At 54.8% G+C, this 24,325-nt stretch overlaps 1 protein-coding gene and 1 long non-coding RNA gene across 2 annotated transcripts; both read right to left on the bottom strand.

Annotated features, from left to right (window-relative positions):
- Positions 1-514: 514 nt before the first annotated feature.
- Acp6 (acid phosphatase 6, lysophosphatidic) lies at positions 515-21,742 on the bottom strand. The gene is made up of 10 exons (XM_078027696.1): positions 21,263-21,742; positions 15,595-15,723; positions 15,366-15,496; positions 14,978-15,057; positions 11,941-12,028; positions 11,149-11,281; positions 8,718-8,818; positions 6,335-6,430; positions 1,556-1,721; positions 515-979 (listed from the first exon to the last, which is right to left on the bottom strand). Exons 1-10 carry the CDS (start codon positions 21,461-21,463, stop codon positions 842-844), a joined length of 1,263 nt encoding a protein of 420 aa, XP_077883822.1. The 5' UTR covers positions 21,464-21,742; the 3' UTR covers positions 515-841.
- LOC144368550 (uncharacterized) lies at positions 19,010-21,256 on the bottom strand. The gene is made up of 2 exons (XR_013428343.1): positions 20,663-21,256; positions 19,010-19,397 (listed from the first exon to the last, which is right to left on the bottom strand). It is a non-coding gene; the product is annotated as an uncharacterized LOC144368550 (long non-coding RNA).
- Positions 21,743-24,325: the final 2,583 nt, after the last annotated feature.

Below are 24,325 nucleotides of genomic sequence, written 5' to 3'. Positions count from 1 at the left end.
GAATGGCTCACTTGGCTCAGGGGCCCTCTGGTACGCTCCAGGTCAGGAATGGGGAGAAGGGATAGGAGGGTGGGGTCAGGGCAGATGCTGGCCCATGTACAGATGTGCCGTTAGGAGAACAAGGTTCAGTGACCTGTTATGGGGTGACAACGGTGCACTGCTGACTCAGTCTGTTAGAACGCTGTGGGTCATTAATAGAAAACCAATGTGTTCTGTCACAGTTCTAGAGGATGGACAGTCCACAACGGAGGCGCTCTCTGCCTCCACGCTGTGCCCTGCTGTGCCACCCCAGAGATGGGCAGCCCTCTTACAGTGCAGAGCCCTGAGCCGCGTCACCAGGCTCACTCCCCAGTGCCGCCACGCTGGGGACTAGGTTTGGAAAGGAAACCAGGCCCTGGAAACTACACCTCTAAAGGAGTTCTTACCACAAAACTAAAGGGTGGATGACGTGATGGATGTTGATCAACTGTATCTAATCATTCCACAATATAGACAGACACTGACGACAATGATGTTCATAATTAATAGAAACTTTTAATTCACTATTAAGAAAAATCTCTACAAAGAATCAGGGAGAAGGTTAGGATGGCTAGAGTGCAGAAGGCGACCAGGCCGGGCCTGTGATGGCTGGCCCTCACTTTGGCGGGGGAGACCAGTGAGAATGCTGAGAAGACGGCACAAGCTTAGAAATGAAGCCACAAATTAGACAGAACCCCTTGGTCTCCACATTATGCCCTTTTTTCTTTCAGAAAGAGGCCTCGCCAGAGCTGGGGGAGGAAACACACAGAGTGGAGGCGTGGCGTGAAGACATTCTAGTTAGACATCAACTGGGCTAAGTCGGTCACTCCCCACTGCCCACGGCCTGTGCTTGGGAGCAGAGGGCGTGATATTTTTCTGGGCTTAAGGTGTAGGCTGACATGGCGTTCAAGAACTGGTCCAGCGGGCAGAGTCTGTCGGGGCAACCTCTTGGCACCTGCGCCTGTGGGAGAGACGTGGCTCAGCAGCCCACAGGGCCAGGCCCTTCTGCTGCCTCGGGGAGCCCCAGCAGCACGCACACATGTAACACTCAGAACCCACCCCTACAGCCCGCTTACAAAGGCCACTCGAGAAATGTCCTTGAGCTGAGAGGACACAGTCAAGTGACATCACTGAGTTGGAGAAGCTAAAGGTCTCATCTCTGGGAGAGCTCTGGTCCCTTTCCTCAGCATCGATGTCGACAGGCCTTTGGCAAGTCAAGGGTGCTGGCAGTGCCCGCTACCTCCCAAAGACCCAGCCGGGCATGTTCAAGGGGCTCCCGGTCAGGAGGCTGCGTCTCGACAGTCTCTCGGGAGAAGAGCAGGAGGGGCTCTATTCCTGGAACGAGTCTGCAGACCAGGATCAGGACCACGTCCCACCACAGGCCAAGATGGGCTCTAGCCCTGGGCACAGCTGTGAGTCGCCCACGGGCTGCAGGGAGCCGAGGGCGCCCAGGGAGACTCCACGGGGCCTGGTGCTGACCCAGCAGGGGCACTGGGGAGGGCCCGGCCACCACTCGGTCCCAGCTGCGAGGTCTCACCTCCCCGTTGTAATAGAGCTGCACAAACCACTCCTTCGACTGCTGGTGCTGGTAGAGTTCCACTGTCAGGTCGGCAGCAAACGGGGGCCACTTGTGGTCAAAAATCCCCAGGGTCATTAAGAGAGGGATGAGGGTCACATCGTGAGTTGCATAGAGGTGTAGCTTTCTGAAAGAAGGAAACAGTTCCCTGTCATGGTCTACTTCACAACTCGGGAGGCTACGGAAGCTCATGAGCCATTCCCCACATTTTAAAGACCTGTGGACATCACATCTCTGTTCGTGGAGTGAAGCTCTTCAAGCTGAATCTACCAGGCCCAAACCTCTGGCTGGGACTTCTGAAATACCAAGGACTTTACACTGCTGCCCGTCTCCCTGGAGTAAGGAACACACCGGCCTCAGAAACCCACAGTCCACTCCTCTTGTCACCAGGGGAGGTCCCACTGGGATCACTCTCCTGGCCTCCTCCTGGTGAGTCTTAAGGAAGAAACTGAGCTGGTGTGGTCTAGACCCCTCGTGGGATCCTGCCAGGCCGGAAGGAGGGTCTGCCCACTCTCGCCACACGACAGTCAGCGAGAGCCTCTGCCCCTTGTTGGGAAAGCCTGCAGTTTTAGGGAACTGAGCTCATTTCAACCTCGTCTCCCAATGGCCATTCAACCTACTTCTGACTGACGCCAGTGTCACCTCTTGGGGTGGGTTGGGGCTCTTATTTATTGACCCCAATATAGAAGCCCAGCACTAGATCCTGTGGTGTTCTACAGACACAAGGAGAGAACATCAAGCAGCTCAGAGTTAGGGATCACGTTCAAGGGAGCCTGTCACATGCTCCTCCAGAGCCAAGGTGCACACAGAGTTAGGGATCACGTTCAAGGGAGCCTGTCACATGCTCCTCCAGAGCCAAGGTGCACACAGTTAGGGATCACGTTCAAGGGAGCCTGTCACATGCTCCTCCAGAGCCAAGGTGCACACAGTTAGGGATCACGTTCAAGGGAGCCTGTCACATGCTCCTCCAGAGCCAAGGTGCACACAGTTAGGGATCACGTTCAAGGGAGCCTGTCACATGCTCCTCCAGAGCCAAGGTGCACACAGAGTTAGGGATCACGTTCAAGGGAGCCTGTCACATGCTCCTCCAGAGCCAAGGTACACACAGTTAGGGATCACGTTCAAGGGAGCCTGTCACATGCTCCTCCAGAGCCAAGGTGCACACAGTTAGGGATCACGTTCAAGGGAGCCTGTCACATGCTCCTCCAGAGCCAAGGTGCACACAGTTAGGGATCACGTTCAAGAGGAGCCTGTCACATGCTCCTCCAGAGCCAAGATACACACAGAGTTAGGGATCACGTTCAAGAGGAGCCTGTCACATGCTCCTCCAGAGCCAAGGTGCACACACAGTTAGGGATCACGTTCAAGGGAGCCTGTCACATGCTCCTCCAGAGCCAAGGTGCACACAGTTAGGGATCACGTTCAAGAGGAGCCTGTCACATGCTCCTCCAGAGCCAAGGTGCACACAGTTAGGGATCACGTTCAAGGGAGCCTGTCACATGCTCCTCCAGAGCCAAGGTGCACAGAGTTAGGGATCACGTTCAAGAGGAGCCTGTCACATGCTCCTCCAGAGCCAAGGTGCACACAGTTAGGGATCACGTTCAAGAGGAGCCTGTCACAGTGCTCCTCCAGAGCCAAGGTGCACACAGTTAGGGATCACGTTCAAGAGGAGCCTGTCACATGCTCCTCCAGAGCCAAGGTGCACAGAGTTAGGGATCACGTTCAAGGGAGCCTGTCACATGCTCCTCCAGAGCCAAGGTGCACACAGTTAGGGATCACGTTCAAGAGGAGCCTGTCACATGCTCCTCCAGAGCCAAGGTGCACACAGAGTTAGGGATCACGTTCAAGAGGAGCCTGTCACATGCTCCTCCAGAGCCAAGGTGCACACAGAGTTAGGGATCACGTTCAAGAGGAGCCTGTCACATGCTCCTCCAGAGCCAAGGTGCACACAGTTAGGGATCACGTTCAAGAGGAGCCTGTCACAGTGCTCCTCCAGAGCCAAGGTGCACACAGTTAGGGATCACGTTCAAGAGGAGCCTGTCACAGTGCTCCTCCAGAGCCAAGGTGCACACAGTTAGGGATCACGTTCAAGAGGAGCCTGTCACATGCTCCTCCAGAGCCAAGGTGCACACAGTTAGGGATCACGTTCAAGAGGATCCTGTCACATGCTCCTCCAGAGCCAAGGTGCACACAGAGTTAGGGATCACGTTCAAGGGAGCCTGTCACATGCTCCTCCAGAGCCAAGGTGCACACAGTTAGGGATCACGTTCAAGGGAGCCTGTCACATGCTCCTCCAGAGCCAAGGTGCACACAGTTAGGGATCACGTTCAAGGGAGCCTGTCACATGCTCCTCCAGAGCCAAGGTGCACAGAGTTAGGGATCACGTTCAAGAGGAGCCTGTCACATGCTCCTCCAGAGCCAAGGTGCACACAGTTAGGGATCACGTTCAAGAGGAGCCTGTCACATGCTCCTCCAGAGCCAAGGTGCACACAGTTAGGGATCACGTTCAAGAGGAGCCTGTCACATGCTCCTCCAGAGCCAAGGTGCACAGAGTTAGGGATCACGTTCAAGGGAGCCTGTCACATGCTCCTCCAGAGCCAAGGTGCACAGAGTTAGGGATCACGTTCAAGAGGAGCCTGTCACATGCTCCTCCAGAGCCAAGGTGCACACAGTTAGGGATCACGTTCAAGAGGAGCCTGTCACATGCTCCTCCAGAGCCAAGGTGCACACAGTTAGGGATCACGTTCAAGAGGATCCTGTCACATGCTCCTCCAGAGCCAAGGTGCACACAGTTAGGGATCACGTTCAAGGGAGCCTGTCACATGCTCCTCCAGAGCCAAGGTGCACACAGAGTTAGGGATCACGTTCAAGGGAGCCTGTCACATGCTCCTCCAGAGCCAAGGTGCACACAGTTAGGGATCACGTTCAAGGGAGCCTGTCACATGCTCCTCCAGAGCCAAGGTGCACACAGTTAGGGATCACGTTCAAGAGGAGCCTGTCACATGCTCCTCCAGAGCCAAGGTGCACACAGTTAGGGATCACGTTCAAGAGGATCCTGTCACATGCTCCTCCAGAGCCAAGGTGCACACAGTTAGGGATCACGTTCAAGAGGAGCCTGTCACAGTGCTCCTCCAGAGCCAAGGTGCACACAGTTAGGGATCACGTTCAAGGGAGCCTGTCACATGCTCCTCCAGAGCCAAGGTGCACACAGTTAGGGATCACGTTCAAGAGGAGCCTGTCACATGCTCCTCCAGAGCCAAGGTGCACACAGAGTTAGGGATCACGTTCAAGAGGAGCCTGTCACATGCTCCTCCAGAGCCAAGGTGCACACAGTTAGGGATCACGTTCAAGAGGATCCTGTCACATGCTCCTCCAGAGCCAAGGTGCACACAGTTAGGGATCACGTTCAAGAGGAGCCTGTCACAGTGCTCCTCCAGAGCCAAGGTGCACAGAGTTAGGGATCACGTTCAAGAGGAGCCTGTCACATGCTCCTCCAGAGCCAAGGTGCACACAGTTAGGGATCACGTTCAAGAGGAGCCTGTCACAGTGCTCCTCCAGAGCCAAGGTGCACACACAGTTAGGGATCACGTTCAAGAGGAGCCTGTCACAGTGCTCCTCCAGAGCCAAGGTGCACACACAGTTAGGGATCACGTTCAAGAGGAGCCTGTCACAGTGCTCCTCCAGAGCCAAGGTGCACACAGTTAGGGATCACGTTCAAGAGGAGCCTGTCACAGTGCTCCTCCAGAGCCAAGGTGCACACACAGTTAGGGATCACGTTCAAGGGAGCCTGTTACATGCTCCTCCAGAGCCAAGGTGCACACAGTTAGGGATCACGTTCAAGAGGAGCCTGTCACATGCTCCTCCAGAGCCAAGGTGCACACAGTTAGGGATCACGTTCAAGAGGAGCCTGTCACAGTGCTCCTCCAGAGCCAAGGTGCACACAGTTAGGGATCACGTTCAAGAGGAGCCTGTCACAGTGCTCCTCCAGAGCCAAGGTGCACAGTGTTAGGGATCACGTTCAAGAGGAGCCTGTCACATGCTCCTCCAGAGCCAAGGTGCACACACAGTTAGGGATCTTGTTGAAATGTAGATTCTGCTCAGCAGGTCAGGCCTGAATACCTGACAAGCTCTTGGGCCATGATGAAGCTGTCAGCAGATCACACTTTGACCAGCAGATGCCTAGGACACACAGCACTCCAGACCTGTGGTCCTGACCTGGGTGCCAGGCCCTCCAAAAGTGGAAGCTCATGGGTCATTTCCAACTTTCTAAAATGCCTGTGGATATCACTCCTTCTTAGCCATTCAAACTACATCTATTATACAATTATATTTTAAACTATTAAAATACCAAATTGGGGCCGGGGTTGTAGCTAGGTGGAAGAGCGCTTGCCTAGGGTGTGTGAGGCCCTGGGTTTGATCCTCAGCACCACATAGAAATAAATAAATAAAGGTGTTGTGTCCATCTGTAACTAAAACAAAATAAAATTCCAAATCAGTGTGATATAAACATGTCTGTTGAAAGACAAACAGTTAAAAAAAAAATGGGAAAATAAATTTAGGGCTCTTTTTGGCTAAACTAAAAATTTCAAAACCCAGTCAGAAGGATCTAGCAGGAAGAAGGTCGAAAAGGCTGTGGGCCTCACTGGACATCTCCCTGCAGCTGCGGACAGCCTAGGGCTGGCCCCTCTGGGGAACTGCCTCCGGCTGCTCTCGGGCAGAGCGGAGCTGCTGTGCTAGTACCTCCTCTGGCTGGGCGGAGTGGCAGGGTCCACCGCGGTCAGCAGGCTGCTCTCCAGGATGTGCAGGAAGGGGCCCACTGCCATCTGAAGGCCTTCCCTAGGAAGAGCAGAAGCAGGTCAGACACCGGCACCCAGTCAGCACTCAGGGGACGCAGGCTGGCCCTGCCCTGTGAGGCCTCAGGAGCCCAACTGGATGGGCCACGAAAAAGACAAGCAGAGCAGGAGGGACAGCAGGCGGAGGACAAATGGTGCCACAGGCAGCTGGGGGTCCGGGTGGACAAAGACTCCCACCACTGAAGCTGGGCGCAGCGGCCAGGAACACAGCTGAGACAGGAGGGCTGGGGAGGGCAGCGGTGACGGGGTCCATCATGGAGAAGGAGGCCGCGAAGAGCAGAAGAGCCACGCGGAGAAGGGCGGGGTGACGGCTCCCAGGCATTCCAGAGGGCCTGGAGGGAGCCACCTCCCGCGTGTTCCTGTCGTCGGCTCTCTCCTGTTGTGCTTTAGGCCACAGGGACACTTCTTATCACGTCTGTCAGTTGACTTAGTCCCAGGGCGGGCTCTGCAGCTCCACCGTCTTCCTTCTGCGGCTTATTACCCCACAGTCCTCAGGCAGCTACTGAGGCACACCACATCCTCTCCCAGCTGTGTGCCTCTCTGTTTTTACCAAGGAAAAAACAACAACACCTCCTCTCCTCCAACTCCCAGAACCCCATCGCTGACGGAAGGGACCAGGGAGGCCCGGGACCCATCCCTACTCATGGAGACTTCACAATCAAGAAACGAGGAGCAGCGGATGGAGAGAGGTGAGCAACACTGTGTGTGACAGGCACCCTCCAGGAGAACGTGTGCAGGCCAAGCCACGCTGGACTGGAAGTCGTGACCATTTGTCCCCGAAGACACATCAGTTCTGAAACCAGGGCCAAGGGAACGGAAAGGACAGTGGACAAGGAGAAGCCAACGATGGTTCAGCCCCATCAGACCTGCCTGCTGTTTTGTTAACAGAGTCGACTGGGGGCCGGGCTGGGGCTGTGGTAGAGCGCTTGCCTGGCACGTGTGAGGCACTGGGTTCCATCCTCAGCACCACGTAAAAATAAAATAAAGGCAGTGTGTCCATCTACTAGAAAAAGTATTTAAAAAAAAGTCTACTGGAACCTAACTGTGCCCCTTCTGTTACATGTCACCACAGCTGCTTCCCGCTGTCAGGGTGGGGAAAAGGCTGGGTGGCGGAACAGCACATTTATTAACATGCATATGGACAGTGAGTGACAGTTTGAGGTAGCAGCATCACTTCATGAAAAAAGAGGAAGCTGGCAAGTTCAGGGAGGGGCGGCAAAGTGAGTGGCTTGGCTGGAGCCTTCTGGATGCCCGAGGCTGGCGCACAGTGGACGTGGGACTCAGGGTCAACGCAGGCAGCGTCTTCACATCATAGACAAGACTCGACCTTTGGGTTTTGAAGGTTTCGAGGGCTGGCTTGTTTCCCTTAGCGTGACAGTCTCAAGATCTATCTACTGGCAAACGTCATAAAGCCATTCTGCTCTATGGTGAGTGACACTGTGTTGTAGATCTATCCCACAAGAATGCAACCTTAATGAGAATGAGTCACACTCCATGTTTGTATATCAAAATATACTCGACTGTCATGTCAAACAAGAAATAGCAAGTCGGTGCAGTCGGGGCCTCTGAGGCCGCACACTGGGCAAGCCCTTGGGATGCCAGCTGCCCCGTCTTCCTCAGGACCCTCCTCTGCTGCCCACTCCCCCACTAAGCCACTTATTCTGAGGATAAGCCGAAGGCTCTTATTCTAACAGAAAAAAGAGGCTTCTGACATCTGTAAGAGGGCAGCCTTTCCTTTGGGTGGCCAAGAAGCAGGCCTTCTACCAACAGCAGCCCCACTCGCAGGAAGAGAGAGAGCAGACACAGGCCTGTCCGTCAGAGGGCGGTCCGAGTCCTGGCTCTGCCGCGCACCAGCTCAGCTCAGGCAGGGCTGTGACCTCTCAGCCCCAGCTTCCTCCCGCACCTGACGGTGAGAAGATGACACTCCTGTGTAAAGTGTCACATGATGAAGGAAGTGAGAGATACGTCCTTCCATCAGCTTCCACACCTCCCACTAAATCTTTGGAACCTTGGAACACAAGGAAAAAGGCAGTGTCTGAGACACTCAGCAGGTGGTGCTCTACATCCTTTGTAACACAGGTGGAGGCTCCAGGTCACCAGCCCGGATCAGAAGCCTCAGGACCTGGGAAGGAAGGCCGCAGAGCAGGGCTGTCTCCCAGACCACGGTGGTGCCAGCAGGCGGTGTGAGCAGGCCTGAAGGGCCTCCTTCCCACACACTCGGAGGTCTGACCAAGCGTGACTCTGCGCCAGCAGCTGCAGAGGCCACTCACCTGTCTTCCCGCTGTAGGACGTACAAGGCTGTGTCCACGGCCCTCTGCTCAACCACCTGGGCGAATCTCTGCAGAGCGGGGCAGCTTGAGAGGCTGTGTGCCTGCAAGGAGCACAGGCAGGATTTCAGATCACAGCTTCTGCCCCCAGCCTGGCAGCTGCAAGGACCTGTCTTCTGGGAAGGGGCTAAACAGCTCAAAAAGCCCTGCCCCCAGGTCCTTCCAAAGCCATGCCCTCCTGGAGGGCTGAAGAGCCAGAATTGAAAACGTTTTCCTCCATCTGATGGCTCCCATCCACTCCACGTTTTTTTTTAATTTTATTTTTTAAATTTAAAAAAGAATAAAACACCAAGGCAAGGGATTCACAACTTTCCACTTGACTTTCATTTTCCCTAAAATGCTTTCTAAAGATGTGCCATACAGATGCTCTACGGGAGCTCTCGCCTGTGACCTCAGTCCACTGCACCTAAGCACAGGTGCGTCTGTGCCTCTGCGGCATGAGGTCATTTCACAAGAGAAGGAGGGCAGCTCCTACACTGCCACGGTGTCCAACTTCTGAATCTAGAGAGATAAATCCCATGCGTGATCTTCTTTATGTATTCATTACACAAAAGAGATCCTATGGCTAGATTAGTTTGAGGAAAACAGACTTAAAGATTAACTGGGGGCGGGGGAATAAAAATTAACTGGAGGCCGGGCCGCAGTGGCGCACTCCTATAATCCCAGCGGCTCAGGAGGCTGAGACAGGAGGATCGTGAGTTCAAAGCCAGCCTCAGCAATGGGAGGCACTAAGCAACTCAGTGAGACTGTATTTCTAAATAAAATATAGAAAATAGGGCTGGGGATGTGACTCAGAGTTCAAGTGCCCCTCAGTTCAATCCCCGGTAATCCCCCCACCCTGAAAAACAAAAGATTAACCAGAGTTCTTTTTTTTTTTTTTTTTTTTTTTTGTGTGTGTGTGTGTGGTGCTAGGGACTGAACCCAGGGCAGCAGGAGCAGGGCCTTGTGCATGAGAGGCAAGCATTCTACCAAAGAAGCTCTAGCTCCAGCCCCAGAGTTCTTTACTATGGGCTTCTCAGATTTCTAATATGATGATATGCATATACTCTTCAAAAAAGAGAATAAATAAGGACCCAAAAGTTTTAGATCCTAGCAGATACTGACTGAATGTAAAAACTGAGCACCCTGGGCTGGGGATGTGGCTCAGCACATCTACCATGCACAGGAATGTGGGTTCAATCTTCAGCCCCACATAAAAATAAATAAATAAAATAGATGAGTTATTAAAAAAAACTGAGCACCCCTTCCTACCCAGAATCCTCCCTACTCATCACCCACTCGACCCCTACTCTCCCAAACACACACACACACACACACACACACACCCCCCAGGTATTCTAAACAAGTTTCAAAAAACTGATCTAAAGCTGGATGTCCATACTCCTGACTGCTCTAGAGCTGGATGTCTGCACTCCTGACTGATCTAGAGTTAGATGTCTTACTCCTGACTGATCTAGGGCTGGACGTCCATACTCCTGACTGATCTAGAGCTGGACGTCCATACTCCTGACTGATCTAGAGCTGGACGTCCATACTCCTGACTGATCTAGAGCTGGACGTCCATACTCCTGACTGATCTAGAGCTGGATGTCCGTACTCCTGACTGCTCTAGAGCTGGACATCCGTACTCCTGACTGATCTAGAGCTGGACGTCCGTACTCCTGATTGATCTAGGGTTGGACATCCATACTCCTGACTGATCTAGAGCTGGATGTCTGCACTCCTGACTGATCTAGAGCTGGATGTCTGCACTCCTGACTGATCTAGAGCAGGATGTCTGCACTCCTGACTGATCTAGAGCAGGATGTCTGCACTCCTGCTGATCTAGAGCAGGATGTCTGCACTCCTGCTGATCTAGAGCAGGATGTCTGCACTCCTGGCTGATCTAGAGCAGGATGTCTGCACTCCTGCTGATCTAGAGCAGGATGTCTGCACTCCTGCTGATCTAGAGCAGGATGTCTGCACTCCTGGCTGATCTAGAGCTGGATGTCTGCACTCCTGGCTGATCTAGAGCTGGATGTCTGCACTCCTGGCTGATCTAGAGCAGGATGTCTGCACTCCTGGCTGATCTAGAGCTGGATGTCTGCACTCCTGCTGATCTAGAGCTGGATGTCTGCACTCCTGGCTGATCTAGAGCTGGATGTCTGCACTCCAGCCTGGGTGAGGAGTCCATGACGATTCCCGTCCCCTCCTCATTGCTCCCTCTCCCTCAGTCCCCACATCCACTCCACCCGTAAGCCTCATCACAGTGGCCTGCACACCAGAGGGCCTCCAGCCACTTCTCCCCACCTAGTTCCAAGTCAGGAGCCTGTTCATCCAAGTGCCTGCCCCATGGTCACCAAACCCCAAGGGTCAGGGAAAAGTGCCATCCCACCTGTTCAGCAGCCACATTGTCTAAGAGAATGAAGAAGTCCACTTCCATGCTACTGTCGAGGCCCATCCCTTCCTTCACCTCTTTCAAATCCTCTGAGATCTGTGGCTGCGAAGTAGCAGCCTCCTTCCGGCCTCTGCCAAAGCAATTTTAAAAATATTTTCACATCATCTTCATGTTGAACAGCAATCAACAGTTCACTGAATGTGTGTTGCTCAACCCCCACCAACACCCAGTGGAGCTCACTGCATCATTCCCATTTCACAGATGAGGAAACTAAGATCCCACAAAGTCAAGTGATTGACACAACTCAGCAAGGGTCAGACTTTCCAAGTCCTACTCTAGATTCGTCGTGCCCAGCACCATGCACAGCCCCGGTCTGCCTGGAGACAGCACTCTCTTCTAAGAACACATCTCATGTCGCCTGGTGCAGCTCAGCATGGCTGAGGACCAACAGGGTAACCGCCCTAACCAACGGACCTGCGTGGCGGCACACCAGCAGGGACGGGGAGGGCAGTCTGTCTTCTTGGGCCAGTACCTGGATTCGCAGGCTGATGACGGGCTCACTCACTACCTTATCCACCCACTCAGAGACCGGGAAAAGGCCTGTTCACGACTGTACACCACCCAGACTCCCTGCACCTCCGCTGCGAGCCTGCGGCCAAGAGCAAGAGCTCCTGCACTCCCTGGGCAGTGGCAGCGGGAGGCAGCCACGAGGGTGGGCCTGGGCAAAGCCTCAGGGCAGGCAGGTCTGCCAGCCAAGGTGGGGAGGGGCGCCCTCCTCTAGGCCCTCACCTGATCCTCGTCCTCAGGTTCTGGCAGCTTTGGTAGTTGGGGTACAACACCTCCGAGTCTGCCTCAGCAGTGTGGATGACGACAGGTCCTGGAGGAATGGGTGCACAGGCAGGAAGAGGCTTCACTGGGCTCTTCCCCAAGCCCCACTTCCTCCTCCTCCTCTGTCCACCACAGAGCTGGAGCACCAGGTCTCCTTAAGGAGAGCAAAGGCCCCAGCGCACACCGGCCCTGCAGAGCGTTCCCACGGCCGAGCATTGCAGAAAGCAGGCAGCAGCCTTGTTCTGTCCAGCACAGGCCCTCCTACGGCCATCAACAGACCAGAGGGGAATGGACCGCCCGGTCCCACCGCAGGCATTCTGAGGAACACCCTTCAGGGTCTAGAGCTGAGTGTTCCTGAGCGAAGCATTCTCCTTGGTTTTCTCATCCCAACACTCCCTGCCTTCAAGCCCTGCCAGCAACCAAGCATCCTAAGGAAGAACGGGCTGTCCCTAATTTGATCAGAACTAGGTTATTTTCTTCCCAAAGCTCAATCTCCTAGGCCAATATGCGACTTATCACTTAACAATTGAGAAAGGTGGCCACAAAGCCTCGAATCTCCTCAGGCTGGGGTCCTGCCCAAAATAAAAGCCAGCCTTCTGGAAGAGCTGCTAGGAACCAAAGATCAGACCAGAGTTCCCACGCCTGGCTGCTGCTCAGAGGTCACTAGCTCTTGTCCCCTCTGGCAACGCCTGGAGGTTTCCTTACGCCCCTTCCCCAGGTTCTCTTTTCCCACAGCCCAGGCCCAAGGGCAAAAGGAGCACCTCCCACCAGCAGCAACCTGGAATTCACGGCCGTCAGTCCACACAGCAAGTAGGTGGCCCGAGTCCCGAGGATCAGAACCCCAGGTTTTAGCCATGGTAACGTTACTAGAATCTGAGAACCCAAACACACTTCGTTGGTCTCGACAGAAGGAAACCCCACCGAAGGTCTGTCGGGCAGGCCTTGAGTCCCTAACTAACCCACAGGGCTGCCTTGGGAAGCCACTCTTTCTCCAGGGCTCATCTGCAATCCCAGGGGTGGAACCCTATCAGTGATCTCGGGAACCGCGCCACCACCATGTCCAACAGCAACAGTGCTGATCTCTGCCAGGTGGTGGTTCAAAGCAGCGTCTATCTGCATGTCCCACGCCCCCTCCTTTCCTATAGTCCCCATGACCTCTCTGAAGAATCCTGGGCTTCTGCATGTGCAGAAACACAAAAAATGATCTACATGCACATATCCTTGGATAAGTACTGAACCTAAAGGTGACAGCATGGATTTCGACACCAATACCATTCACCGCTTAGTGTGCCTGGGCAGGTCATTTAGCCCCTCTTAGTTCTCTTATTTGTAAAATGGAAAACGGTACCTTCCTCATAGGGTTATAAAGACTTACACAATATATGCGAAGTCCTTAGAATACTGTTTGGTATATACCAAGTCTGTAGTGCTGGGATTTTAAAAACTGATAATAATCTAGTAAAACACGGACAACACTACACAGTACTCCATCTGGATGGAGTCTGCTGCTGTTTCGGCACCTTGGAACTACAGTTTGCAGTAAAAAGACACTCTAAATAGACACTCGGATATGAACTGAGCCAAGGACTGGCCAAATGGGGCCAGCCAGCTGTCTCTAGCTGCCTGCCAGCCTGCGTCTCCAGTTCTCCCGGAGCTCCCTGGGGCTTCTCGAAGGTTTCCTTCCTAAAGCCAAGCCCCGTGCCGCACCACTTCCACTCCTGGTGGCTCATTCAACTCCCTTGATGCTGCGAGAGCACAGAAGTAGCTCTAACAGGAGTCTAACTGAAGTCCCCATCTCTCCGAGTCCCATGCATACAACTGCTACCCAGGAAGCCACACAAGAGACATGTAAGGACCCACTGAATTCCCTGCTGGGACCCTGGGGCATTGCCAATTTGTGACCCTCCTTTGTCACGCTTCTGGTGTTTCCAGGAAGAGGGCATTTGCCCTTTGGAAGCTGAGCCAGTGAGGACTTCAGATCAGGCCCTGTGGGAGATTCTGAAGCTCGCGGGCTCTCCAGGCGGGAGGGAGAGCCGTCGTGTTTGCTTTCTGTGGGCTACACACGTCTGTGCTTAGCAGCCAACTGCACAAGAAACCAGCCGCAGCACCCAACCCAGCTAGGGTCAAGGCAGGCTCCTCTGGCCTGAAGTTCCTATTCTGTTTACTATTTTTAAAAGTTCGATGAATGTTTTGTTTCTATTTGAGATACTGCTAAAGAAGCTAAAGAAAAGAACAATAACCTCTGCCTTATGGCACCATTTACTATTTTAATTCTCATGAGGTAGTGACGATCTGAAACGCAGACCAGGGATTCAAGTCTGGATCAATAACAAATGATAAAATGCAGCCACCTGTTCTGGGGGGGTGGGGGGTCAGGGATTGAACTCGGGGGTACTCCACCACTGAGCCACCACCCAGCCCTACTCTGTATTTCGTTTAGAGACAGGTCTCACTGGGTTGCTTAGGGCTTTGCTAAATTGCTGAGGCTGGCTTTGAACTCACTATCCTCCTGCCTCAGCCCCCCTCCCCAGACACTGGGATTACAGGACTGTGCCACCGTGTCCAGCCAAAAATGATGGCCAAAGACCCTAGATATATGGGATCCATGAGGGAAAAAAATGCAATCCTTGGCAGTAAAAAGTTGGGGAATTTCTGACTGCAGCCATACACAGGTTTATCGTCAAAACTAAGAAACACAGCTAATGCTTGGGTCCTACTGTGAATCAGCACTCTTCTGCCCTCCTCTGTCCTCGGGATGCAGACAGCACGGCCCTGGGCAGCCTGTGCAGATGCCTGGGAGGAGAGGCCAGAGGAGGAGGCACACTGGAGCCGACAGGTCAGGCTGGAGCGGACACACACGGCGAGGCAGCAAGGACCCTGAGGACAGGCACACCCCCGGCCACATGTGCAGAAGAGAGATGGGGAAACGGACAGAGAGGGACTTTGGGAGGCTGCTCCTCAAGGGCCAGGGGCTGGCTTGTAGACCCCATAGACAGACCTTCTTTCTGACGTTGGAAAAGCCCAGCCAGCAAACATCGAGTGGACTCCAGATTCCGATGCATGTTGGTGGAGCGAACACTGGAAAAAACAGAAAGGCAGAGACACCCCCGGAAGGAAGGCTGAGTCACACACTGCACCACGAGCAGCTGCAGTCTCTGGACACCCAGGGCCCTGAGGTCAGGAAGAGGCTTCACCGCTCTGTGGGATGGCTGCCCCCAGGACTCACAGGCCAATGAACGCGACCTCCAGTCACGACTGCTCTCAGGACAAGTGCATCAGACCACTCTCCCCCAAACCTCTCTGGGAGAAAGCAGGAGCCCCTGGGGTGTCTGGCCCCTCGCACGCCAGACCGCACTCAGTGAACATATCCTCTTCTAGTGACTCACAAGACCTCCTGCGGGTCGAAAGCTGGCGAAAGGAAGGGGACATCTTCGACATAGTTCTTCCTCAGCCTCTCTCCCAGGGCAAACATCTGCTGCATGCCCACCTTGGTCAGCTGTCCAGCCAACATGCCCCCCTGCAGTGGGGAAGAGAGAGAATCAGACCCCTGCCAGGCTGATCTCACCCAGAGCCCGCTGAAACCCGCAGTGGCCCAGAGCAGCACGCAGTGCTCACCTTCAAGGTGGTCCTGCTGTACTGAGAGTCGTAAGGAGAATGTGGTTTCGGGCCACCAGCTAGATCGGTGACAGTGTAATCAAACTGAGTTTGGGGTGGGGCCTCCAACAGCTGGGGGTTCCACTCTACCTGTTGTGATCGTAAAAAACAAGATATGTTTTTTAAAAGTTTCTTGAAACTCACAGCATGAACATCCGGTGGTCCCATGGAACATTAGGCAGAATCACTCCGACATTAGGCCACAGACCTTCCCGTGGAGGAAAAGGGAGAAACTTTAACTCTCGCTCCACTTACAGGGAGAAACGACCGAGTTAGGTTCCAGGTCCTATGAGTGCTGCACTAACACTGTCAGGGGCTACTTTGGCCCCGAGCCCAGGCTGAAGGGGAGAGACGGCCAGTGCCTGGCGGCAGGTGCTTGGCGAGTGCACGATGAGCGTGGCCTTAGTGACCGTGTCTGGGAGATCTCCAGGGAGCCTGAGTTTCCACGCCTGGACCCCCACGCAGCACACCACACACGCTAGTGTCCCTTGTTACTGGTTCCTGCTATCCAATTTCTGAAATAAACAGCTGCCACCAGGAAGCCTTGGCTGCTCCCCACCTCCCGTTATTCCCTGCAGTCTGGCACTTGCTCCCAGACAGCCCAAGTGGCCACAACCCCCAGCTCCAGCTGTCCAGGAGTGCACCTCCACACAACCTCGCCACCTCAGCTGTCCTTTCCAGGGCCACCACACCCTCCCAGGCCCAGGACTCCAACTAGTGACTCCCTGCCACACACCACCCCTGCAGCCCTGCTGGCCAGAACAAAGTCGCTCAGAATGCTCCTGCTGTGACCGCAGGACACAGTAGACCTTACTGCCTCCTCCGTCCTCTTTTCACAGTTGATCTCGCTCCTTCTCCTCAGTTCTGAGCCTGGCTTGCGGTTAGCATGGCCCAACTTTTCTCAGCACCCCCTCAGGACTTCTTCCCTGCCCCACACACTGCCTCTCCAGCCCCACAACTGTCTCCTTCAGCGCCATCTTCACACCTCCCAGTTTTCCAACGTGATGTCCCTAGAATTTTCTTTCCTGTCATCTGAGAAGACTCTACAAGCCTGACCATGGCTCTGAACTTCTATAGCAAACCTGGTGGCTCTATGGTGACCTTTACCTACTGTTCTAGGAGAGTTCCTTTACTGGTCTGTCCTGTTCAGGAGATTTAGCTTCCTGAGAACAGAGACTCGGTCATCTATTGACCTTGATATTCTGAAATCCTAAGAAGGGCGGAGCACACCATACATGCAATCAATAACTCTGAACATCTGCCAGAGCCTGTGGAAGATATCAAGCTTGAGATAATGTGGCCCTGTCTTTCCCTGATTTTCAGGTTAATAGAGGAAGCAAACTCTGAATCTAAATGACATAATAAAAGGGAATATGTGCTACAAGAAACCAGATGAAGTCCATTGTAGTTCAAGGTAAAACAGACACTCTCTTCTGGTTGAGGATTCAGGGAATATTTCACAGAACGGATCATATGTGAAATGAACAGAATTTAGACAAGCAACAACTGGGACTGGGAGTAGGAAGCAGGTAAGAAGAAATGGTGGCGTTCAGAATTCCAAAAATAGCTAGAAAATTGGAGCAAAGTAGAGATACTAAAGAATGTGTATACAAAGAAGTAGTCTAGTTTGTCTCAAACTGGGAATGGTTTTCAAGCCTTTTAATTAGCAAATGCCAAGTAAAGCTGAATATTCAATTTGTACATGTAAATGTAAAAACTGGAGTTTCTCCAGCTGCAGGAGGAATAAGAACCCGGAGCCCCAGGCAGCCAGCCCCCGGCCCACAGCTCCAGAGTGGTTCAAAAGTCACGGGTATCATCACTATTGGACTGGGAAGACCAAGGCAGGAAAGTCAAGTTTATGATGTCTGCCATAGTCTACATGAGTACTGTTGGTCACCTCTTCACTGCTATGACCAAAAGCCCTAAAAAGAACAATTTAGAGACGCAAAGGTTTATTTGGGACTCACAGGCGCAGAGGTTCAGTCCACGATCGGTTGGCTCCATTCCTCTGGCCCAAGGTGAGGCAGACCAGGGTGGTGGAAGGGTGTGGTGGAGCAACGCTGCTCAGTGCTGGCAGCCAAGAAGCAGAGAAGACACGGCACCAGAGACAGAATGCAAACCCCAAAGCATGCTGCTAGTGACCTACTGCCTCACCTGCCAGTCGGCACCCAGTACAGCAGCCCCCACCCCGAACTGCCCATCCATGCAACGGCCTGATCCACTGAGCATGCCACCATGCTCACAGTACAATCATTTTACCTCTGAGTATTCCTGCCTTGTCTCACCCAGGAGATTTCAGGAGATACCTCAGTCCAAACAATAAAAGGATCCAAGATTTCACCTAAGGCAGCAAGAACAGAGGAGGTGAATGTGAGACATCTGAATCAGTAGGTAAAAGTTTTACTTTGTGGCTGGGTTGGCAGTAACTAAGGAAAAAGAAAGGAAAACCACTCCTTTGATTTTGAGCCTGTGTACCTAATGTGGAAAGGTAGAGGAGGTGCTCCTGACTCACACGAGGACAAAGAAAGTGGGGACTGCGCTCACTTTTGGTCACTCAAGTTTGAGTGAAGTCCTCTGTGCTCCGAGATCTCTCGGCATACCCCCGCCATTGAAATGTTCTCTCTCTCTCCATCACAACACTGAAAACCGACATGAAACCACCCTGCTCCAGGTCACTGAGAAAGCCCTCTGCTAGCCGCCTTTGTGGCTCCCAAGGGACAAGTCCTGCAGTGCAGGTCACCCCAAGTCTAGAGCCCACGCTTTCAGAGGATCGACATGAACGACTCGTGGTTTCACATACGGTGTCCACCCCACATACACACTCTCATCCTCTTTCCTCTTCTTAACTTAATGATAAAGACTGACTTGATAATCCTCCTCATGTTTATACCCCATTTCCAAAAGAAACAGGCGACAGCCATACCCAAAATCTAGTGAGACAACCAAGTCCAAGTAGGTAGGAGACAAACCAAACAAGCATAGGGGCAAAAACAGATGCAGTAATAGGTTACCAAAAATGCACCCATCAAAACCCATACACCTGTCATAGGTGGACCGCAAGTTTGTCACTAAGCTTTCTGGCTTTTATAGAAAAGGAGAAATTTGATCAGCTAGGCAAGTTTAAAGATAAAAGCAAGCAAACTGTTCAGGAGAAGTCCACCATATCTAATGCTAACAGACAGATTCCTCCCAAGGGTCCTCATAAAGAGGAGAGAGTAATATAATGAACATCTTTTCAGTAGTCGCAGCAATGAGTTCTGTGGGATTGTTTCTCCCAATTCCCTCAACACAGAACGCGAACATCTCACCAAAGCACATTTCAGTGAAGGCGATTCTATACTGGAGGGATATGCTAAATTCCAAGCAAGAGAAAAAATTTTGCAAACAAAAAACTTCCAGGTGTAGATTTTTAAATAAAACAATAGTTTTAAACCTGGGTCATACACTGGCATCAGCAGGACATTTTCTAAAAAGTTACTGATGCCTGAGCCCGATTCTGAACCCCCCTCTTTACTTCCTAATGATGTAGAGTCCAGACAATTCTAAAGTTTCACCAGAGAAGATCTTACAATGTCTGGATACTTGGGCCAATTACATCAGGTCTCTGGGAGGAAGACCCAGGCATCAGTATTTTTAAAATATCCCCACTTGAGTTCAATATCCTGCTAAGGTAAAGAACCATCACTACAGAAAGATGGATGTACTGGCCTGGCACATTCTTGACATGCTGCGTCCTGACGCCACCTTTCTCAGCCGAGCTCTGGCTAGGAATTAAGTAACAAGACATTATGCTTCCCAGCTAATCTATCTTGTCAAATAAAAACCAAATACCTTAACAATGAAGCTAGGGCAGGGTGAACTGTCTTTTATAAAAACAGAAGAACCTGCCTGGTGGTCATCCTGCCACTGTCTGCAGGGGAACTAGGGAAACCTAAAATGAGAGTCAAATCTATTCTTTTGAAAGTATATTTGGATCTACTGTAATGATCAGGAAAACAGCTAATTATGTTCCATAATTTCATTTCCAAGGCACATGCTTTTATCAAGATAGGCTAAACAGTTATTTAAGCCCTAAAAAAAACCACTCATATTTTAAACAAGCCTACTTTCTAAGGATTTGTAAAATAACTGAAATGACTTGTCACATGTGTTTATCTATAAACCAATCAGAAATCAGTAAACATGTACCAAAAGAAACTTTAGTTTTTGAATGGCTGCGACATGGTCCCACCTGAATATAATTAATATCAGAACCAGGAAGATAGAAAATCCCAATCACCTGTCTATTAAATGGGATATTGAAAAGAAAGCCTGAGCAAGACCTTCCAGAGACTTTCACTTAAAAGAGGGTGGTTTCCACCCCTGGCTTTTAGGCACATATTTTATTCTAGATAACCAAACAGTTTTGAAGCGTCTACCTACAGTCTGCAGGTATGATCTGGTAGGAGAGGTACCGTGTCTTCTCTTATTGCAAAATGAGGCCAAGGACTATGATGTCCCGCATTTTGTAGTTAGAGATGATGGAGGAAGCTGGTGTGCTAAGCAATAAGGACCCCCTCTTCCAGAAAGGCATAAGACACCCATCACACACCCACTGGCTCAGGAGAAATCTCTAAAAGAAACTAAATCTTTTTACAGGGCTTCGGGGAATACATGCACTGTACATACGGGGCCCAGGTTTGGACAGTCAAGCTTTATTCTTTGCTACCACTGATAACCTGTCTTTAACATGAAAAAAAAAAGGTGTGTGTGCATTTGTGTTCCTATCAATTACTTCCCAGCCCTCTGTAACAAGAATAAATGGGGGAAAGTGGGGGCAGAGGTTGCCCAAGAGATGGGTCATGTGTTTACAAAATGATAAGGAAACTTTGATGATCTGATGGAAAAAAGCCAGGTAAGGGACTGAATAAAGACCAAAGCATCAAAAAATAAGAAATTCCAGTACCAGAGGGAAAGAAGGGTAGCCACGGAAAGGCTAACTGGAAACCCACATATGTAAAGCGCCTGCTAAAATACATTTGAGAAGTACCTTAGAGATCTGCTTTAACGGAGGCCTGCTCTGAAAACCGGGTTGCAGGGTACGGTGTGAAGAGTGCAACTCTCTCGGTTTTCTCTAGAAAGCAACCGTGACCAGGAAGATGGACAACCTGTTTGGTTTGCTCCAGCTGCAACCCACGCGCGCACTAGGCATTCCACAATTACTCGTGGGACCTGGGGACCTGCGTACAGAGGCTCACCGTAAAAGACAGGGACTTACTTGTGCTCTAAGGCTACTTAGTCGTCGTCAACCCTGCAGAGTTCCACGCACCTATCCCCAAGCCGACACAGGCCCTTCCACGAACTAAGGTCTACAAGTCTGCAACCAGAGAGCCGGGACACAGCGACCGCCTCCAGCTGACCCTCGAGAGGGGCCCTGGAACCTGTCCCGTTAGGCAGGTCCCCCGACAGCACCGAGGCGGCCGCCCCCGGCTCGCAGCGCGCCGCTGACCGCTGGCCAAAGGGCCCCAGGCGAGTCCCAGGCGAGTCCGGAGGAGCAGCGGCGCCGCGGCTGGGGGCGACCCTGGAGGCGACCCTGGAGGTCTGGGGCGCGCGGCCGAGGGCCGTCGGGGGGGGCGCGGGGGCGGCTCACCTGGCGCGCGCCGGGCAGCGGCCGCAGCGGGCTCCGCGCGCCGTGCCGGAACACCACCTGCACCTGCTTCAGCTCCAGGTGGCCGCGCGCCTCGGGGCGCAGCTCGCCCGGGGCCGCCCGCCGCGCGCGCAGACCGCAGGCCAGCGCGGCCAGCGCGCCCGCCGGGGCCCACAGCCGCGCGCCCAGGGCGCGGGTCGCCATGGGGCCGCCCCGAGCGCGCGGGGACCGCGGGCGAACACTCCGGCCCACCCGACGGGCCCGCCTCGCCCTCGCCCTCGAGTCCTCAAGCCCGCCTTCCAGTCGGGTCCCTGCGCTCCTCAAGGACAGGCCCGGCCCGAACGGCGGACGCCCCACAGACGGCGGCTCCACCGGCCACAGCTCCCGGCCCTCCGCGCCCGGGCCGTCTCTGCCGGGCCCCGCGGAGGAGCGCGGGAAGCGTAGTCCCCAGGCGCGCTCGGCCGGCGCCCTCCGCCCGCGGGAACTACAACTCCCACAAGGCCGCGCGCCGGGACTCCGCGGGGCGGGGCGGCGGGAACCGCGTGGGCGGGCCCGGGCGGGGCGGAGCGGCGGGAACCCCGTGGGCGGGCCCGGGCGGGGCGGGGCGGCGGGAACCCCGTGGGCAGGTCCGGGCGGGGCGGCGGGAACCCCGTGGGCGGGCCCGGGCGGGGGTGGGGGGGAACCCGCGTGGACAGGCCCGGGCGGGGCGGCGGGAACCCCGTGGGCGGGCCCGGGCGTGGGGGCGGGAACCCGCGTGGGCAGGTCTGGGCACTGGGGCGGCGGGAATCCGCGTGGGCAGGGCGGGGGTGGCGGGAACCCGCGTGGGCAGGTCTGGGCACTGGGGCGGCGGGAATCCGCGGGGCGGGGCGGCGGGAACCGCGTGGGCGGGCCCGGGCGGGGCGGGGCGGCGGGAACCCCGTGGGCGGGCCCGGGCGGGGGTGGGGGGGAACCCCGTGGACAGGCCCGGGCGGGGCGGGGCGGCGGGAACCCCGTGGGCGGGCCCGGGCGTGGGGGCGGGAACCCGCGTGGACAGGCCCGGGCGGGGCGGCGGGAACCCCGTGGGCGGGCCCGGGCGTGGGGGCGGGAACCCGCGTGGGCAGGTCTGGGCACTGGGGCGGCGGGAATCCGCGTGGGCAGGGCGGGGGTGGCGGGAACCCGCGTGGGCAGGTCTGGGCACTGGGGCGGCGGGAATCCGCGGGGCGGGGCGGGGCGGCGGGAACCGCGTGGGCGGGCCCGGGCGGGGCGGGGCGGCGGGAACCCCGTGGGCGGGCCCGGGCGGGGGTGGGGGGGAACCCGCGTGGACAGGCCCGGGCGGGGCGGGGCGGCGGGAACCCCGTGGGCGGGCCCGGGCGTGGGGGCGGGAACCCGCGTGGACAGGCCCGGGCGGGGCGGCGGGAACCCCGTGGGCGGGCCCGGGCGTGGGGGCGGGAACCCGCGTGGGCAGGTCTGGGCACTGGGGCGGCGGGAATCCGCGTGGGCAGGGCGGGGGTGGCGGGAACCCGCGTGGGCAGGTCCGGCGGGGGGGGGCGGCGGGAACCCCGTGGGCGGGCCCGGGCGGGGCGGCGGGAACCCGCGTGGGCAGGTCTGGGCACTGGGGCGGCGGGAACCGCGTGGGCAGGTCTGGGCGGGGGTGGGGGGAACCCGCGTGGGCAGGCCCGGGCGGGGCGGCGGGAACCCGGGAATGTGCCAGGAGGAGGCCAGCTCCGGGTAGAACTGAAGGACAGGGAGTGGGACTTGGAGTCTGGCTTTGAACTTGGGGAACTTATTCCCAGTGAGCTGTGGAGGGGCTGTTGCTGAGGCAGCCCACCCGAGTCTTGGGTCTTTGCCCATCACACAGCCAAGACCACCCGTGTCTGTCTCACGGGAAAAGCCCAAGTTGGGAGGAAAGGCTTTGAGGAGCTGGAACAGAAACCTCCCAAGCCAGTCTTTGATCATTCTGAATTCTGCCCTTGAGTAAGACAACTTGCGCCTGGAGCTTGCCTGACCTGCTGCCCCTGGCAGGCTCTGAGGGAGTGTGGGGGCAGGGTGTCATCTTGTAACCCTGCACGTCCTCAAGCTTTCCCGCCGCCCAACCCATGGACTCACTTTTCTGAGTTCTGTGTTAAAAACGGAGTTCTCTTTGCTACCAACTGAGTTGTGTTCCCACGAAAGTCCTATATTAAAACCCTAAACCCTGGGCTGGGGACATAGCTCAGTTGACAGAGTGCTTGGCTCGCTCGCTCGCACAGGCCCTGGGTTCAATCCCCAGCACCACACACACAAAAGAGACCCAGAAGGTCAGAACTGAAGGTAAGAAATCATGTGAGAGACGTTGCAGCTTTGCAGGTGAGCGGAAGGAGGGCCCAGGGAGAGGGCAGCCTGCAGGCCAGTAAAGAATAAAAAGCCTTAAAAAGAGGAGGAAAGCGCCCCTAAACCCCCGTGTGACTGTCTTTGGAAGTAAGCTTTAGGAGGTGATTGGAGTTAAGTGAGCTCACAGGCGCCGGCTTTCCATCACCCCGAGTTTGGTGGAGTGACCTCGTTGCTCGGGCCTGAGATGAGGTGTAGAGAGAGGCCAGGAGGAGGGGCCAGGTACACATGTACTCTTCAAGGTCACAACCCAGGACCCACCCCCTCCCAGACTGCTCACCCACCAAGTGGATTGATCCAGTGATGGGTTTAGAGCCCCACGGTCCCATCATTACCCCACGCCCCACCTCACTGCTTTGGGGACCTAGCCTTCGACATGAACTTCCGGGGGACATTCTAGGTCTAAGCCTTATCAGTGCCCTAGTAAGAAGAGAGAGAGAGTCCTCCCTTCATGCCCATGCACCAAAGGAAGGGCATGTGCGCACCCCGGGAGAAGCCAAGCCAGGGAGCAGCTAGAGGAAAGGGTCTCTGGTCGCTCATGTGAGCTGGAGGAGAGCCTCACCAGACAGCCTGCGCATGCTGCACCCTGACCTCAGGGCCAGCCTCCAGGGCTGTGAGTGAATCCATCTCTTTTGCTCTGTGCCACCCAGGTTGCGGTGCTTTTTTATGGCGGACTAAGACGATGACTTATTCTGATCTCAGGCATCCAGGAGGTCAGAG

The sequence above is a fragment of the Ictidomys tridecemlineatus genome, chromosome 11 (genome assembly GCF_052094955.1).
Source record: "Ictidomys tridecemlineatus isolate mIctTri1 chromosome 11, mIctTri1.hap1, whole genome shotgun sequence".
Classification (NCBI taxonomy): Eukaryota; Metazoa; Chordata; class Mammalia; order Rodentia; family Sciuridae; genus Ictidomys; species Ictidomys tridecemlineatus.
This window is presented reverse-complemented; position numbering and strand designations above follow the sequence as displayed.